At 48.2% G+C, this 17,957-nt stretch overlaps 1 protein-coding gene across 1 annotated transcript in view; it reads left to right on the top strand.

Moving 5' to 3' along the window:
• SAMM50 (SAMM50 sorting and assembly machinery component) overlaps nucleotides 1-17,957 on the top strand; it is a 34,607-nt gene that overhangs the window by 332 nt on the left and 16,318 nt on the right. Inside the window, exons 2-10 of the mRNA XM_072843604.1 lie at nucleotides 4,599-4,709; nucleotides 7,047-7,148; nucleotides 9,469-9,556; nucleotides 11,758-11,864; nucleotides 12,528-12,658; nucleotides 12,893-12,980; nucleotides 15,183-15,311; nucleotides 15,760-15,831; nucleotides 16,471-16,557. Coding sequence (XP_072699705.1) covers nucleotides 4,599-4,709; nucleotides 7,047-7,148; nucleotides 9,469-9,556; nucleotides 11,758-11,864; nucleotides 12,528-12,658; nucleotides 12,893-12,980; nucleotides 15,183-15,311; nucleotides 15,760-15,831; nucleotides 16,471-16,557 — 915 coding nt within the window. The remainder of the gene's footprint in view (nucleotides 1-4,598; nucleotides 4,710-7,046; nucleotides 7,149-9,468; nucleotides 9,557-11,757; nucleotides 11,865-12,527; nucleotides 12,659-12,892; nucleotides 12,981-15,182; nucleotides 15,312-15,759; nucleotides 15,832-16,470; nucleotides 16,558-17,957) is intronic.

Raw genomic sequence — 17,957 nt, 5'->3', positions numbered from 1 at the left:
CGGCCGCACAGACGGGCCGGCGGGTCCCGCAGGCCCCGGAGCGGGAAGCCGGTACCCGGAGGAGGGACGGGACTCGCCCAAGGTCACTCAGCCGGGCGCTGCCCCGGGCCGGAGCCATCCGTTCTCCTTACGCAGCCTCCGCCGCTTCGGGGTCTTGTCTGCATCCCGGCCACCTGCTGGGGTCCTGCGGGGGTCCTGCAGCACCGAGTATCCCACCGGGGGGCCTCCTTCCTCCTGCTTGCAGACCCCACCTCTCCATGCTTCGCTTACTCCTGGCAACGCGGAGGCTGAGACAAGTGAAGCTGAGGTGCTGAACTTGGGGACTCCGTGCGTCCTCTGTGATGTGCCAAACTGCTCTCCTTTGTCCTAATCTTTTTTTTTTTTCTTTAAAGATTTTATGTATTTATTCACGAGAAACCTAGGAAGAGAGGCAGAGACACGGGCAGAGGGAGAAGCGGGCTCCCTGCGGGGACCCCAACCACTGACCCACCCAGGTGCCCCCTTTGTGGTCATCTTAACTGAGGGCTAGAGGATGGCTGTCTGTCCAGGGCCACACGTGTTTAGAGCCTCAGGATGTTCCGAAACTCAGACATACTCAGACACCCCCCCCCAACCCCACCCCACCCCACCAGGCTGAGGCCCAGGCCTCAGCATTACTTTCTACTACAACACGGACCGTTTAGGACCGTTTAGAACCTTTCAGTAGTTTCACGGTGGCTTTCCCAAAGAATTTAGCACAGACCCCCCCCTGGGCTTCGCATGGGGAGGGGGACTTCACCACACTTCCCAGGTCATTCATTGGAATGGAACACGGTAGGTGTCCCCACACACTCCTTGGGCTGTACTGCTGTCCAGCAGTTCCTGCCTCACCCATCAACAGCTACCGAGATAGTCCCACCTTCTTAGAGCTCCGCTCAGGTCACTTCCTCCACAGACCTCCTCCTCATCTGCCCTCATTTGGATGTGCCGCTGACTTCTTGACGTAGTCTCCCTGGCGCCTGTTTTATCTCTGTTTGGATTTTTGTCTTAACTCTTTTCCAGTCTAAGTCTCTTTTTCTTTTCTTTTTTAAAGATTTTATTTATTTATTCATGACAGACACAGAGAGAAAGAGAGGCAGAGACACAGGCAGAGGGAGAAGCAGGCTCCATGCAGGGAGCCCAACGTGGGACTCGATCCTGGGACTCCAGGATCACACCCTCAGCCAATGGCAGGCGCTAAATCGCTAAGCCACCTGAGAATCCCCCAGTCTTAAGTTTCTAGATGTTACAGTAGGAGCTGAATCTTACTTGGTTTGCATCCCTTGTAGCGTCTTCAACGAAGTAGGCAGTCATTTATTTTTGTGACCTTTACTGGGAGTCTCCTAGATGCCCAGCACGACTGTAGGTGCAAGAGATACAGACAACAACGACAAGTCTTTGCTCTTTTGAGCTCCTTTGGAGCTAAAGTCACTGCTTCTTTGATTAATATGTTGGCCAAAAAAAATATTCTTTTAATTTGAACTTTACAGCCTACTAACCAATGTTATTTGAATACTTTGGCAGGGATTCACAGTAAAAAAACATTTTAGGCTTACCATCTGGTACTCTCACAAATACATGAAACAAAAATTTTGTGAAACAATATCCGCCATGAGTATCTGTTATGTTTTCATACATTTTCTTTTTTTTTTTTTTAAGATTTTATTTATTTATTCATGAGACACACAGAGAAAGAGAGAGAGAGAGAGAGGCAGAGACACAGGCAGAGGGAGAAGCAGGCTCCATGCAGGGAGCCTGATGTGGGACTCGACCCTGGGTCTCCAGGATCACGCCCTGGGCTGAAGGCGGCGCTAAACTGCTGAGCCACCCAGGCTGCCCATGTTTTCTTACATTTTCTATTTGATCTTAGCTTACACCACTTTAAAGATGCTGTTTAGAACTCATTAAATTAATTGCATGTTCTGTCCCTTCAATTAGCACTGCTTTGCACAGTACCTGCCACATGGTGTTCAAGAAAACTTGCTGGGGGCCCCTGGGTGGTTCAGTTGGTGATGCATCTGCCTTTGGCTCAGGTCATGATCTCAGAGTCTTGGGATGGAGCCCCAGGTAGTGCTCTCCACTCAGTGGGGAGCCTCCTTCTCCCTCTTCTGCCCCCCCTTACTCTCTCTCGAACACTCTCTCAAATAAAGCTCAAATAAATAAATAAAATCTTTAAAAAAGACAACAACTTGTCAACTGGCAGGCTAAGCTGCTGAAAGGATAGAGCTAGACCCAAATATTAATTTTAATTCATTTCACCAAATACTTAACCTATATGTGTTCTTCTAGACACTGGAATATAAATTTATGAGGGTGAGGATCTTGAAGGTGCTTGCCACATAATAGGTTCTTAATATTCTGTGAATGAATGAATATTAGTAAGGCCATTATTTTAGGACATCAAGCTTTGATGTAACCACGAGTCATAAAAACGTCATCTCTTAAAGTTTGAATTTCTGATTAAAGTATACAAATAGGCATTTTTTGTGAACTTTTTTTATGCTTTGAAATTTTAGGAACCGAATTGGGATTTTTTAAATATCTGGAGTATATAAGCCTTGGCCCAGACAAAGTGTACCTGCTAAGTGTTCAGATCCAATAGGATGAGTATGTGCACGTGTTCCTAACCATAGTATATACTCTGCATACAGAATCGGGACACATTTAATATACTTTTTTACGGTACTGTAGAAAAGTAAGCTTAAGTAAGCTTTGATGCAGGAAGCTTAAACACAGGAAGCATATTTGTGAACGGTGCAGGTAAAAAGTTACTGTTTTAATTTGTTAATATTTTGAGAAAGTATATTATTCCATTTTTAAAATACTTTACCACAAAAATGAAAAGATGATAGGAAACAAACGCTATATTCTTTGCCCAGCGTTATCTTCCCTTCTTACTTGTGTAAACACTCTGTTCTGACCACTGCGAGGCAAGGACTTGGTCTGTCTTGTTCGCTGCTGCATCCCCAGCTGTTCGCCCAGTGCTTGGCATGCAGTGGTATAAAGCTCCAGTGTCGAGAGGTGTCCCTCCACAGGAGGGACTGACTCTGCCTGAAGAAGCCAGGGATGGCTTACAGAGACGACATTTAAGGCAGATGCTTTAAAGGAGAAAGTTATTCTGGGCGGAGAGAACAGGTGTGCACAAGTAGGCATGTGAAGGGGGTGGTGGTTGAACTTGGGCAGAGCAGATATGGGCCTTATGGTGGGGTTCCTCGTGCTAAGGAATCTAGCTGGATTCTGTACCCCCAGGCACTCTTGAGGGCCATTGCAGTCCTTCGCAGCAGGAGTGGGAGAGAGGATGTGTCAGGACGTTACCTTTCCAGAGAACCAGTGACACTATGGAGGGAATACTGATGAGTCTGTTGAGTGTGTCTGGGAAAAGAGGATAGTGTCCCAGAGTCCCCATTGCTGCACATGCTGCAGACATCAAATGCGTACACTTAAAAAGTGCTTGTTTGTAGAAAATTGGTAGAGTAAGGAAGCAGCCAGATACTGGTTAGGACAGTTCTCCCTGAATTTGGTGTTTGTACGAGTGCCTGGTGCCACACTAGACCTTCTGAATCCATTTCTAGGAGCATCTGGGAGTCCCTGTATTTAAGCCAGCGTGTAGGTAACATATATTGTATGTGTGTTACACATTCTATTTGTCTCTGTGGAAGTACGAATACCAGCCACAGCCTGTGGAATCTTTATTTAGAAGTTGCTTTAATGCTTTTGGGATAAGCTCAGTTCAGATTGAAGAAAGTGACTGCTTTCTGGCACATTTTATGAACATACGCAGTTCCTTTTAATGTGTGAATAAGACTTTCAGGGTACAGAAAAATATGTTTTAGCAATTTGAGTTGTCAATGTAGTTATCCTAAAATGTGTCTGATTTTGGTTTTAAAAATTAGGATACTTTCTATAACAAAAAAAAACAATTTTTCTATAACAAAAAAGCTATTTTTTCTTTGCTTTGATAAATGTCTTTTTTAAAAAATATTTATTTATTTGAGAGAGCGTGCGCACATGCACCAGAGCAGGGGCGGGGCGGGGGGAGGAACAGAGGGAGAGGGAGAGAGAGAATCTCAAGCAGACTCTGCACTGATGCATTGCATCAGTGCAGACCCTGATGTAGCGCTCTATTTCATGACCCTGAGATTATGACCTGAGCTGAAATCAAGAGTCAGATGCTTAACCAACTGAGCCACCCAGGCGCCTCCTGTGATAAATGTCTTTGTGGCACCTTACTTTTTAACTATTTTTTTGTCTTACAATTGGGCCTTAGGTGTATAGGCTCAAATAGCCATAGTCCTGTAGACCTCAGTTCATGACACAGTCGTCATAGGTACATGCCTGACCCTTTCAGTTAATTTTCATCTTTGTTTTATTTATTAATATACACCGGATACCAGGGAGCTCACCACCAATCCAGGACTTGTACATCAATGGCACTTACATCTGTCCTTTGCTTCCCAGCCTCCACTCAACAGAGAGAAACATGGTACTGAGCTTTCTGGAGCACCATCTAAAGAGAAAATGCAAAGATGTTTGGGTTTTTATGTAAGTTTATTTATCTGCATCTTCTCGCTCCCTTTCAGAGTTTGGAGCCTCTTCCAGCTAATGGACCTGATTTTGGAGCCTTAGGAGAAGAAGCTGAGTTTGTTGAAGTTGAACCTGAAGCTAAACAGGAGATTCTTGAAAACAAAGATGTGAGTTTCTGCTGATGGGCTTGAAGTGGCTCCTGCCAGAGACGTTTGCTTCCCCAGACAGAAGTAATTAACCTGTCTCAGTGCCTTCATTAAAGAAGACTTGGCAGCCAGCTACGTTCTAGAAAGGCAGGCAACTCTTAGAAAAGTAGTTTCCGGTTTTAGAGAAATAGTTTATTTATGTGGGACATTTAAACTTATTTTTGAAAAAAACAAATGTATTTCTGTATTTATGATATAAAAAAGTATTTCAAGGACAAACTCAGATTATAATTAAGTTTATATTGTGTCCAGAAAAAAGAGTAAAACTTTTCCTAAACTCTCTTGCCTTTGAAATTTACATCCAACTGAAGAAGTGAAAGCGCGTTTTCAGTGGTTGTATAATTAAGATCTTCTGTGGGATTCTGATCACTTTCCATTATGCCTTTCCCTAATATTCCCTATTATCCCTGCTTTAGTTTTCTCGGTTACTCATTACCATCTACTGTACTATATATATATTGTCTATTTCTACCCCCGTTAGAAGGTAAGCTCCATTGAGTCAGGAATTTATGTCCTGTTCACTGCTATATCCTCAGTGTTTAGAAAAATACCTGGCTGTTAGGTGATTGGTGCATTGTTTATTGAATGAATTAATTAAATAAGCTTTTACAGACAGTGAGGTCAGAGGTGCAGAGCCAGCATTTATCATGTTTACTGAAATGTGCACAAGCTCTCTAGCAAGGTGCACAGTTTTTAAATTGGGGAATCACGGCATCAGCCAGGGGCCAGTGCTTCAGGAGCATGCTGGGAATGATATATAGGGGATCTCTGTGGTCTCCCTGGGTTTAGGATTGATGTGGTACTTGGCCATCTGGCTACAGAGACCTTGTAAGTCTTGGTTGCAGGAAGTATAGACCTGGCAAAGGATAGGTTCAGGTAACCGATTTTCTAAAAAGGCAGGAAGATAAAAAAAGTCTGGAATCGAGAAGCATGGATCATTAAACTTGAAAAAAAATCCCTGGATTAACTTTCAGACATTTGTCTTTAGCCTTGATGCCTACCTACTCTTTTGTCCTGTATCATACTTTAATAATCAGTGTTCCTGCAAAAGAACAAAACTGGACCACTTTCTTCTACCATACACAAAAAATAAACTCAAAATGGATTAAGGACTTAAATGTGAGACCCGAAGCCATTAAAATCCTAGAATTACACAGGCAGTAATTTCTCTTGACATCAGCCATTACAACTTTTTTCTAGGTAGGTTCCCTGAAGCAAGGGAAACAAAAGCAAAAATAAACTATTGGGACTGCATCAAAATCAAAAGCTGCTGCATAGCAAAGAAAACAGTCAACAAAATGAAAAGGTGTGCACATAATGGGTGAAGATACTTGCAAATGACTTATCAGATAAATGGTTAGTAAAGAACTTACACAACTCAACACCAAAAAAGCAAATAATACAATTAGAAAATGGGCAGAAGACATGAATAGACATTTCTTCAAAGAAGACCTACACATGGCCAACGGACACATAAAAAGATGCTAAACATCACTCATCATCAGGGAAATACAAATCAAACCTACAATGAGATACCACCTCACACCTGTCAGAATGGCTAAATTCATAAACACGAACAAGGGTGTTGGCAAGGATGTGGAGAAAGGGGAATCTTCGTGCACCGTTGGTGGGAGTACAAACTCGTGCAGCCACTGTGGAAAACACTATGGAGGTTCCTCAAAACTAGAATTACCCTATGATCCAATAATCCCATTGGTATTTCCCCCAAAGGATATGAAAACCTTAATTTGAAAAGATACATGCGCCCCTATGTTTATTGCAGCATTATCTACAATAGCCAAACTATGGAAGCAGCCCAAGTGTCCAACTGATGAACAGATAAAGATGTGGTATAGATATACATTGGAGTATTACTCGTAAAAAAGAAGAAAATCTTGCCATTTGCAATGATGTGGGTGGAGCTGAGAGTATGATGCTGAGTGAGATAAGTTAGAGAAAGACAAATACCGTATGATTTCACTCGTGCAGAATTTAAGAAACAAATGAACAAAGAAAAAAAGACAAACCGAGAAACAGATTCTTAACTACAGAGAACACCTGCTGGTCACCAGAGGGGAGGTGGTTTGGGGGTGGGGGAAACCGGTGACAGGGATGAAGAGTACACTTAACTGTGGTGAACACGGTGTAATGTATAGAATTGTCAAATCACGATATTGTACACCTGAAACTAATTGAACACTGTGTGTTATCTACACTGGAATTAAAAAACAAAAGACCCAGCATTTAAAACCTAAAAAAAAAAAAGTATAATAATCCATGTCCCTTCATCATATTTAGGTGGTTGTTCAACATGTTCATTTTGATGGACTTGGAAGAACTAAAGATGATATCATCATATGTGAAATTGGAGACGTTTTTAAGGCGAAAAACCTCATTGAGGCAAGTAGTCTCCCTGCTTGGCATTGTTTCCATTCCCTTCTGAAGAACCTACAAATCTCTTGTCTCAAAGCCCCGAGCTCCCACCCCAACCTCTCTGCTGATGACCCTGCCTCCCACCTAGAAGGGAGCTTCCATTTTCCCAAGCTGAGCCCCCCACCCCAGTTCCCTGGATGCCTCCCACAGACCTAACATGTTTGCATTTACCCTTCCCTCCGGCCTTTCTTACACAGAGGCCGGTCCATCCATGTGTTCTTCACAACCACCCAGCCTTGTAATAGGAGCTGAGCACGTTGCTTGCTGGCCTCCTCCCTGGCACCCCACTTAGTGCTCTAGCGTGCTCTCTTATGGGGTGGGTGCTCTGTCATTCTGACTCTTGCTGTCTCCTCAGGGTCCTTGCTCCATTTATCTGCCATCTCCGTCCTCTCCTTGGTAGGTGCCTTCTGTCCTAATGCCCTTGGAGCCACATGCCAGCCAGAGTCTCCAGCCAGCCTCCTGGAGGCCAGGTCCAGGTGACCCCATCAGTACCCACGTTCCTTGATCTTTCCACAGTCTGTGGCCATTCCCACTTTAAAGAAAATTACTATATTTTTTAAAAAGATTAAAGTAATATGTAAGCAGTCTTAAGAAAGCATCTAACAATCCAGTATACAGAGGATACTGAACTGAAAGGTAGGCATTTCCCTCCCCACTGGCCATGGTCTCCCCAGCGGCCAGCGGGCTGGGGCTTCTGTGGGGCTTCCACATGTGTCGTGTGCACACGTGTGTAGACAGAGTAACCCCATTCCCCTACCTTTTAAGGCACCTTTCATTTGGGTTACTATACGGAGATCTTTTCACAAGAACACGTTTAAAATTCTTCCCCCTCTGTCAGGTGAAATACTCTGTCCTTGTTTCCACTGGGACTTTTTCCCTGTGAATGAGATTGAGCGCCTTTTCCATGTTTACTGGTCATTACTGGTACTTGATGAGTTACCTGTTGGTTTCCCCTGTTTCCCATTGGACTGTTCGGCTCTTGTTTCTTTATAAGAGCCTCGGAAGTGATGTCTGTCACTGATGCGGAATACATTTCTCTTGCTCTGTTGTCTTTTGAGATTGCTTCTATCTTCCTGCTTTCTCAGCATTTTCTCTCTCCTGGACTCCCACGAATCCTGCACTCTCCTGGGCTGCTTGTCCCTCTCCTCATGTTCACTTCGGCTGCACTGTCACCTTCTCTCCCTGTGACCCTACTCACGTGTTGCTTCTCCACGTGAGGATCATCTCCCAGGGGCTCACTCACACCCCAGGTCTCACTACAGCCTGTGTAGTAGGGCTTCCCCACCTCTACTCCTTGCCAGGCCTCTGTTGCTGAGCTTCAGCCCCAAATGTGTACCTGCCTGCTAAGCATGTCCTCACGGGATCACCACGCATCTGCAGCCCTGTGTGGCTAGGGACGGAACACATCACCTACCCCCTGCCCCCAGCCCTGGCCCACCCACCCTTCTAATGGTACCCAAGAAGCGCTTGGCCCAGAGCTGAGAGTTGGGATAGCCTCCTATCTCTCCTGCAGTGACTGTCCTTGGGCTCTGCCTGCAAAATGTGTGTAGTCTGTCCTCCCCCAGTACTGTGACCTGTGCTTGTCAGCTTCCCTCCCAGCTGCGGGGGCTGCCAGGAGCAGCTCCTCCTGCCTCCTTTTGTCCCCTTTCTGTTTCTCCGTGATGATCAGGGCTCTCTCCTGAGGACATTCCACTCTGTCCTCCACTGGAAACTCCAAAGTCGCTCCCCTTTTACCTTCAGGACAAGCTCTAAACTATGTGTATTGTGAATCCTACCCCCTCTCTGCTCCCCGGGAGCCTTTCCTGCCCTGCTCTTTTACTGCTTGTCCCTCCAGGAGAAAAGGACTCCCGGCACCAGAAAGCACTGCCATCAACATTGAAGAGAGGAAAAAAAAAAAACCAGAACAGTGGTTAGAAAATGCACGCAACACAAAAAGGCACAAACACAACACAGTCTCTCTTGCACCAAACACAATCGCTGTAACAACAGACTGTCATCCCTGCAGGGAATCATGCTGGGCTGGTGCATTTTGGTTAGCTTTTTTGTTTCTGTGAAACTGTTAATGCACTTGTTAATGCACTTTGCTTCCTACGCTTGTTCAGGTTTTACTCTCCTGAGTGGGGTTTTGTTGTTGCTTGTGCTTCATCCATCCCTTCATGTGTCTGGTCTCCATGGAGCTCTCTCCTTGGTGACTCCGCACCAGTGCTACACCCCTGGCCTGGTCTGACGGTCACCAGCTGTGTTTCTGTCCTGGAGGAAGACCTTCTCTTTTTGTCCTCTCTCCTAGGTGATGCGGAAATCTCATGAAGCCCGTGAAAAATTACTTCGCCTAGGAATATTTAGACAAGTGGATGTTTTGATTGATACATGTCAAGGTACCTGCTGTGGCATAGTGTCTCTGATTACCCCTCCCAGCCATCCTGCAGAATCATGAAAGCTGAATGGGTGGCCAGGCATGGGTTGCACCTGGAGGTTTATCAAGCACAGAGGTCTTGGTAGTTAGCAGTCCTAGGGGGGTAATTGAATTTTTTTTTTAAATGTCAGGCTGAGGGAAGATGGGTGAACTTTGAAGATCCTGCTGTCTGAACCAGTAGATGGTGCAGGCGGTCTGAGAAGGATCCCAAGGGAGGGAGCCAGGTTTCATCCAGGATAGCCCAGCCCAGCCAGGCTCTTGTCCAAATGGGCTCTTGGCAGACAGGCTCCATCTAAGTGTGTGCTTTAAACGGGAGGGCACCAGGCATCCAGATTTCACTCTCAGTTTATGCTCATTTGCTTGTTTGCTAGCCAACTTGTACTCTTTGGTTGATGAGCACCTGCTATGGGCCAGGCCCTGTGCTGGGTACCAGGGAGAGTCCAGCAGCAAGCAAGGCATAGTCGCCTTCTGAAGGAGCTTTGGGCCCAGCAGAGCAGGGCTGGGGGCGGTGGGGGGGACGCCAGCCCTTCCTGTACCCTCAGTGCGAGCTGGAAACTCCAGAGTTGCTCCCCTCTTACCTTCAGGACAAGCTCTAAACTGTGTGTATTGTGAGTCCTACCACAATAGTCAGCAGCGCGGCCGTACCTGGGCGAACTCTGTCGTAAGCGTGTGTATGCAGGATCCAGCTGAATCTTTGCTAAAACCTGGGGAAAGTGACTAGTGCTATTTTATTTTTATTCTTTGCTTTTTAAAAAAGATTTATTTATTTACTTATTCATGAGAGATACCGTGAGAGAGGCAGAGACACAGGCAGAGGGAGAAGCAGGCTCCCTGCCGGGAGCCCTATGAGGGACACAATCCCGGGACCCCGAGATCACGCCCTGAGCTGAAGGCAGATCCTCAACCGCTGTGCTACCCAGGTGCCCCTACTAGTGTTATTTTAGAAAATATGTTTTCCAGCGAAGGAGACTGAGGCTCAGCGAGGTTTAACTTGCCCCAGGTCAGAGATGTAAGTGATAGAAGTGGCCCTTCTGCTATCTGGAGTGCTTTCCTTGGGGACAGGTCTTGTTGGCAGTGTTTCAGCTTAGCGCCCTCCTGCCTACTGTAAATGTGACTGGTATGTGGTCAGCGCGGGCACCTCTGTCGTGCTCCCCCCGGGCTGCAGCTAGAATTACCTGGGAACTTGTGGAAGAGAATGGTTAGGGAGGTAAAACTGCATGATTCTGTAGTGGGAGTGCCTGGCAACATCCATCCGTCAGACCCTCTAGAATGTATGACACCTAAGAACGAACCAAGCAAATCATACTTTGGTTCCTACTGAGGTCTCACTCTGGGTTTGTGACTTGTGACAAACGTACCACACTAGTGCAGGACGATCACAGACAGGAATGTGTATTGGTGGGAGAGAGGCTCTACAGGAACTCACTATACATTCTGCTCAATTTTTCTATAAACCTAAAGCTTCTCTAAACAATAAAGTTTATTAATTTTTTTAAAAAATGAGACCAGAGCTCCAGCCTGGGCTGAGTCTGAGTATCAAGGAGCCAGTGTTGAGGCTGTTCCTCATATGCAGCCACTGCCCTGCCAGGGTTGCAGGGTCAGCCGTGCCTTTCTGTGAGAGGCCCCCAGCCCTCCGCAGAGGCCCCGTGGTGGGTGCTGAAGCGGCTGCTGCAGACTCACACCCTCATCATCCCAAAGCCATCGCACCCCTGGCTCACAGAAGGACAGGGGCAGTCACTCTTGTATTGAGTTTGTGGCTTCTCTTGTGGGGTTACTAGAGTCCTTCTTGTCACAGAAATTCTATGGTATAATGGCAGTTGAATTGCAGTATTCTCAAGTATTCTCAAGGACTCCCTAGGAGGAGAACAATTGCCCTTAGCAGATAATGTGTGCTTAAGCAAATGTCACTGCTCAGAGTTACCTCCTCTCAGCAGAGTCTGACTGCAGTGTGGTATCTTCTACCTCAGGAACCAGACGCAGATTTTTAGGTGCAGAGGTGTATTGTGATTTTGTGGTGGAACGTTCTCGAACTTTAAAATAGAAGGCGTGTTTGTAAAATTAAACGAAACTTCAGGTTGCTTTTTGCCTTTTTTATCAGTGGGGTCTAAAATAAAAGCACATGTGCTAGCTTTCTTACTGTTCAATATTTCTTTGTGTATATAGGTGATGATGCGCTTCCAAATGGGTTAGATGTTACCTTTGAAGTCACCGAATTAAGGAGATTAACAGGCAGTTATAACACCATGGTTGGGAACAACGAAGGCAGTATGGTATGTGCTTCCTCGGAGCAGACCTTTCAATAAAGAGCTTTTAAAATGTGACTGTTCTAAAAACTGAGGGTAGTTCTGAGACTCCTTCAGACACCTTCATCTCGGTAGGCTAGTGCATGGTTTCTCACGAATCTTCCTAGAATCGATCATAGTACTCTTTACTTTTTAATTTAATTTAAATTCCAGGGAACACGCAGTGTTGGATGTTTCAGGTATACAGTACATGATCCACCACTTCACAGACGACCCAGTGCTCATTGACGAGTACCCTCTCCCTCCCCCCTCCACACTGTTTCACCCCATCCCGATTATAGTATGTTTTAGATTGTCTGAAAACCATGGTACCATCCATGGTTAATTAGAAACGATCTGGGGAATGTTTGTATTAAATTTCTTATTCAAATTCCCTTGAATTCCAAATCTGTACAGTTGGTTTTCCTGGCTTTGCAGTCAGCAAGCGAGCCTGCCCCTCGCCATCAGGCATGTGTTGGGGGCACATCCACTCAGCAAAGGCGCATTTTAAAGAGTAAAAGCGATTACAGATGAAAGACCCAATCTGCAGTCCACTGTTTTGTCCTGTTTATGAGGCTCCCTGAGCCAGTGTAGTCCTTCCTAACACCGTTTCTTCTGTGTAAACCACTGCTGTTTTTCTGCTCCTCTTAGGTGCTTGGCCTCAAACTCCCCAATCTTCTGGGTCGTGCAGAAAAGGTGACTTTTCAGTTTTCCTACGGAACCAAAGAGACTTCGTATGGCCTGTCCTTCTTCAAACCGCAGCCTGGAAACTTCGAGAGAAAGTAGGAAGCCAGATAGATGATTGAGTACAGTGGCCAGGTTATAAGTTAAAGTACAAGCCTTGGTTGTGAAAAGACACTTGGCTGAATCTGCTGGCCCTTGCGCAGTGTCACACATGCCGTAGCTTTCTTCATGAAGATGAGCCCCAGGAGTGTAATTTTAGATCTGTTGATTTAAATGTGTGCAAGTTATAATCACTGTTTCTGCATTTAAAGCTCTGTCCCATTGTCTCCTAGTTTCTCTGTAAACTTATATAAAGTCACTGGCCAGTTCCCTTGGAGCTCGCTTCGGGAGACAGACAGAGGAGTGTCCGCCGAGTACAGTGTGAGTAGCCCTGTGTCCTTCCCTTTGTGCACTTGAGGGAGAACAAGGTGCCTGTTTAGCTGATCGCCAGGGTCAGCAAGAGGGGGCGGGCCTGTCAGTCTGGCGCTTGGAGCGTGGGCTTCATGGCCGGGGTCACCCTCTGTCCTTTGCCCTGCTCTTGGTTGCCTCCTGACTGGGTACCTCTCCGTGAGCCAAGTGCAGACTGCCGGGGCCAGAGAGTGGCTCAGCTCCCAGGTGGCAGCTCTGCTTCCGGCTTTCTGCGATGCCGTGTGTTTGTCCTTTCTCGTGTGCATGGAGGTCAGTAGCTTCTGATAGCCAGCAAGGTCACTGCAGGTTACTGAAAGCTTTCCTTGTTGGTTGGCACTTGTTTACTTCTAGCAGGATCTGACATGATGCAGCAGATGGAATTCCTGCCATCTGACAACCTTTTGACCCCTGCCCTGTGTCCCTTCCTTTCTATACTGTGTGGCTCCTCCCCTCCCGTTCCGGGCTTTGGTAAAGGAGGGAAGACCTGGACGCATAAAGCCATATAAAATTAGTTCCCCAAGTGTGGCCCACAGATCAGCAGCATGGCCTCATCCGTGAGCTGGTTAGAAATGCAAGTTCCTGGGTCCCGCCTGTCACTGAACCAGTGTCTAGGGGAGGATGCCTCGCATGTTCTCTCCATCTGCACCCCAGCAGTTTTGGTCTAGGAGCCCCTGCTGGAGCCCGAGCTTGAGCCCACTGTACTGCTCAGCCCCTTGTGGGCACTGGAGACACTGGCTACTCACGCATCTTAGCCTTGAAGACAGACCAGGGTCATGGAAGTCCCCAGCACGGAGGTGGGTTGGTGGCTCCTGGCTCCGGATGTGACATGAGTGCTTGCAGTTCCATTTTCAATTCTCCATGTGGCCACCTGTCCTCGTCTGACAGGAGTAGCCCTTGATGCCTTCCTGCCCACAGCGAGGGGAAGGGGCTGCCTGGCTAGCACTGCCCTCCCAGCCCCTGCCCTCCAGCAGCTCTCCCTCCCCATCTCTCTCCTGTGTCCCTCTTTTATCCTTTTTTTCTAAGTTTTTTTTAAAGAGCAAGTTCTTAGGAAACTTAGAGCTTGTTTATGCACAGGGCATGGAAGAGGTGAGAGGGCAGAAGGAGGGACAGAGGGACAGAGGACTGGGAGCTAGCAGCCGTGGGTTTGAGAGATGAGGTTCTGGAGGAAGATGGAACCTTCTGGCCCCTGCCTCGTCCTCCTGACCGTGAACACAGAGACAAGATGTGTCTCCTCTGGGCAGTTGTGTTTTTCTTAGTTAAGAGCTGCCCTAGGAGGAGGGAAGCAATGATTGAGGCCCGCAGTGCACCTTCCCCAGGCTTCGGGGGAATAGCCGAGTCTCACGTGGCCCTCAGTGCAGAAGTGGCAGGCGGGCAAGGCTGCCCTGTATCACGTCTGCTTCCCCAGCACCTGACACGGTGCCTCGTGGGTACTTGCTGAGAGCTGGAGATGGGTGGCCCTGAGTTCTCGCCTTGGGAGCCAGACCAGAGGGCTACGGAGAACAGCTGGCTAAATACTGCTCCACGTCGTGTGAAGTGACCTGGCTTCCTTGTAGGAGTCACGTCATCACACTTCTTGAGGTCACCAGGCAGTGTTCACTGTTCAGAAGCAACCTGGGTGTCTGTCTGTGATAGGGACCTAAGATGGGTGGGCCTGACTCTAAGGGCCCCTAGGTCAGGGCAAGAGGCAGGTGCCGTTTACCCAAGGGGTCACTTGGCTCAGGCCTCTAGTGGCCGAAGGATGCTCTTTATTCATGAACACCTTGTCTCCTCCCTCTTCTCCGGGGGCTGATGCGGGTTGCTGCTGTCACCAGGCCTGGCTTTGGAACTGGGGCTCGGAGGGCCGAGTGGGTGAGTGTCAGGTTGTCATAGGTCAGGAGAAGAAGCCTGCGGGTTACGAAGCTGTGCCCTGTGTGCAGCGTTCACGCAGGTGACCTGTCTCCTTGCCAGAGCACAGTCCTGCTGCTTTGAGCAGGATCACAGCTTTGTCCCCTTCTCCATCCCTTCCTTCCCCTCCTTCCCTTCTTTTCCTCCCTCCCACCTACCATAAAAACAAACATACAAACAAAAACCCTATCTAAGGTGTTAAATGGAATAAGATGCCCTGTTCTGATACCTGATTGGGAATGACTCCTCCATGTGTACAGCACAGAAGGCTTATCCTCCGTGTCCTTGCAGTTTCCCATATGGAAGACCAGCCACACTGTCAAGTGGGAGGGCGTGTGGCGGGAGCTGGGCTGCCTCTCGAGGACGGCATCCTTCGCTGTCCGGAAGGAAAGTGGGCACTCGCTGAAGTCATCTCTTTCGGTAAGGGCTTTCCTGGTGTGGCTGTGCACTTAGGTGCATTGGGAGAATAGCGTTCGCCAGCACTGGACGGACCGAGAAGGGTCACTGATTGGGTGGCTGCCGGCCACTTTGTGAGTTTATGGGAACCGCACCATATTACTCTGTTGAAGCCCCGTCAGTGGTGACAGGGCAGTGTGCCTGGGAGCTGGGAAAGCTGGCAGAGTTCACTTAGGTCAGGGTCAAGCTCCTTGAGAGGACGGACCCGTGACAGGTGGTAATCTCCCAGCGGTGACTATGAATGGTCTGCTCCGCCCGCCGTCGGTTCCCTCACCTGTGAAGTAGCGACAGGGAGCTACCTTCCCAGAGGGCTTTTCTGAGGGTGAAGTCAGGTGATTGGGCGAGGGGCTGGCACAGTGGCCAGGAAGTGCACCTGCTTGAAGCGAAATACCTCGCCGCACGTTTCTTTCAGCACGCGATGGTCATCGACTCGCGGAACTCCTCCATCTTGCCGAGAAGAGGTGCTTTGCTGAAAGTTAACCAGGTAGCGATCCTTCACCCGCGTGCGACCTGCTGGCTCGGTGACCTGGGAGGGGAGAGAGCCCCACACTGGAGGCACATTTTTTAGGGGTGGATTAACGCTCCGACCCGGATGGGGTGTCCCTCACTAGGCCGGGAGGAAAGCGGAGATTTGGTTGAACCAACCCCTTGGTCACCTCAAGGCAGAGAGGGTAGCCCTGCGCCTGAGGGCCCCCGGGGTGGATGATGCTCTGTCTGCCTGAGCTTCAGGATCAGGGGACCAAGTGGAAATCAGATTTTTACATCACATGTGCCCAATTTTGCAAGACTGGCTAATTCCTTTTTTCAAACAGTGAGTAGGCCAAACAAGCCCCGGCACGCAGCGGGATGTTCCTGCGGCTGGTATTTCTCACTCACGTGTAGGAGTAGATTATTCTACAGCATCAGTGTGTTTGAGGATCCTGCATTTCTGTCGGTCCCCCAGGACCATCTAGAACAACCAGAGTAACAACTAGAATGGAGCTTCTAGGGGACAGACAGAAGCGACCTCCTGTCTTTTTAAAAATACCAAACAAGATTAGGCAGTACTTGGAGTGACACGGTCTCAGAGCTGGCGTAGTACGTCTGTTTGCTCCATTTCCACCTGTGGGTCCTTCGCCCACAGGAACTGGCCGGCTACACCGGAGGGGACGTGAGCTTCATAAAAGAAGATTTCGAGCTTCAGTTGAATAAACAACTTGTCTTTGATTCGGTGAGTATCCAGCCACAACCTTCACCTGCACTTTTATCCTTTATTTTAGGGAACTCCATTCCCAGAGAGTGAAAGCACAATCCAGAGGAGAAGCCCAGAACATTAGTGCTTGAAACTGAAGTGCTTGGTCTTTTCAATTTAGCCAGAATTAAGGAAACTTTGGTAGAAGTGATCATTTTTCTCTGCAAGAGGAACATTTCGGTCATTTTGTGTGGGATTCCAGGAGAGCCCCTTCCCCATTTGTCAGCTCAGGGCCATCATGTAAACATGTCTGGAGGGCAGACATGTGCCTCCTTTCCCTCTGAGGTCATTTAGTAGAAATTCTCAGTCTTCACCTTCTTAGGCTGAGTCTGCAGGGCCCTGGGCACTTCCAGGCATTTTTTTTTAAATCTTTAATTCCATTTGGTTTAGTTTCTCCTGATTTGTTCGGGAATGAGGAGTAAGGGACCTGATTCTGACCAAGGCAGAGGAGCCCCTGGCTTGTTCTCCAGTCCTCTTGGAGGCTGGTGACGGGGAACAGCTCTCTGTGCTCCCCCACTGGACACACACAAACACACACCCGCCTGTGCCCTTTGCTATCATAAGACTCGGAGCAAGGAGTGAGCTTTAATGAGATGATACACATGTCTATTTCTAAAGTCTCCTATCACTGCTCCCAGTCAGCCCTGGAGTCCTCGCTCCTTGAATCTACTTCCTGCCTTTTCCCCGCCGCTGCTGGGGCCCCCGCATTGTCCAGTCGGCAAGCTCCTCCCGGTCTCCCCCCTCCCCTCCCCACCATGCTGACACTGTCCTCACTGGACTCCATCCTGCCTGCATCCTCCTTCCATGTGTCCGCTTCCTCTTCGTGGGGTCCCTTTGTGGCTTGCCATGCTGCCGCCTTGCAAGACTCTCCCCCTAGATTGTCGTGGAAGTGTCCTGCGCTGGCAGTCTCCCCAGAGGATCTCGTGCCCACCCCACCCCATGGCTGCAGCCTCCATCCATGTGCTGTGTTGCCAGGCATCCCAACACCATTCCTTACATGGACACTTCAAATTCAGTGTGTCTGAAACCAACTGTTACTTCCCTCCCAAATCTGTACCCTGCACCCGGGCTCCCAGTTGCACTGGCTTGCACAGCTTTGGCCCCAGTGCCCTGACCTCCCTGACTGCTCGGAGGAGTCCTCACCCAAAGGCCACTGAGCACCAGGTCCACCTCTCTGCCCACTCAGCATCACTCAGATTCCAGGCTGTGCTTTCTCACCTTGGTGGTGATATCCTTTTCTGCTCCCCCTTTTCCTCCATACTGCAGGCATGCTGGTCTTTCTCAAACGCAAGCCCTAAAATCTCCTGTGTGAAGCTGGCACCATTGGTGTGGCACACAATCTTTGGCCTGGTCTCTCTCCCCTTCTCCTTGTGCTTTGG

This window comes from Canis lupus, chromosome 11 (genome assembly GCF_048164855.1).
Source record: "Canis lupus baileyi chromosome 11, mCanLup2.hap1, whole genome shotgun sequence".
NCBI classification, from domain to species: Eukaryota; Metazoa; Chordata; class Mammalia; order Carnivora; family Canidae; genus Canis; species Canis lupus.
The sequence above is the reverse complement of the archived record's forward strand: the minus strand, read 5'-3'. Positions and strand labels throughout refer to the sequence as shown.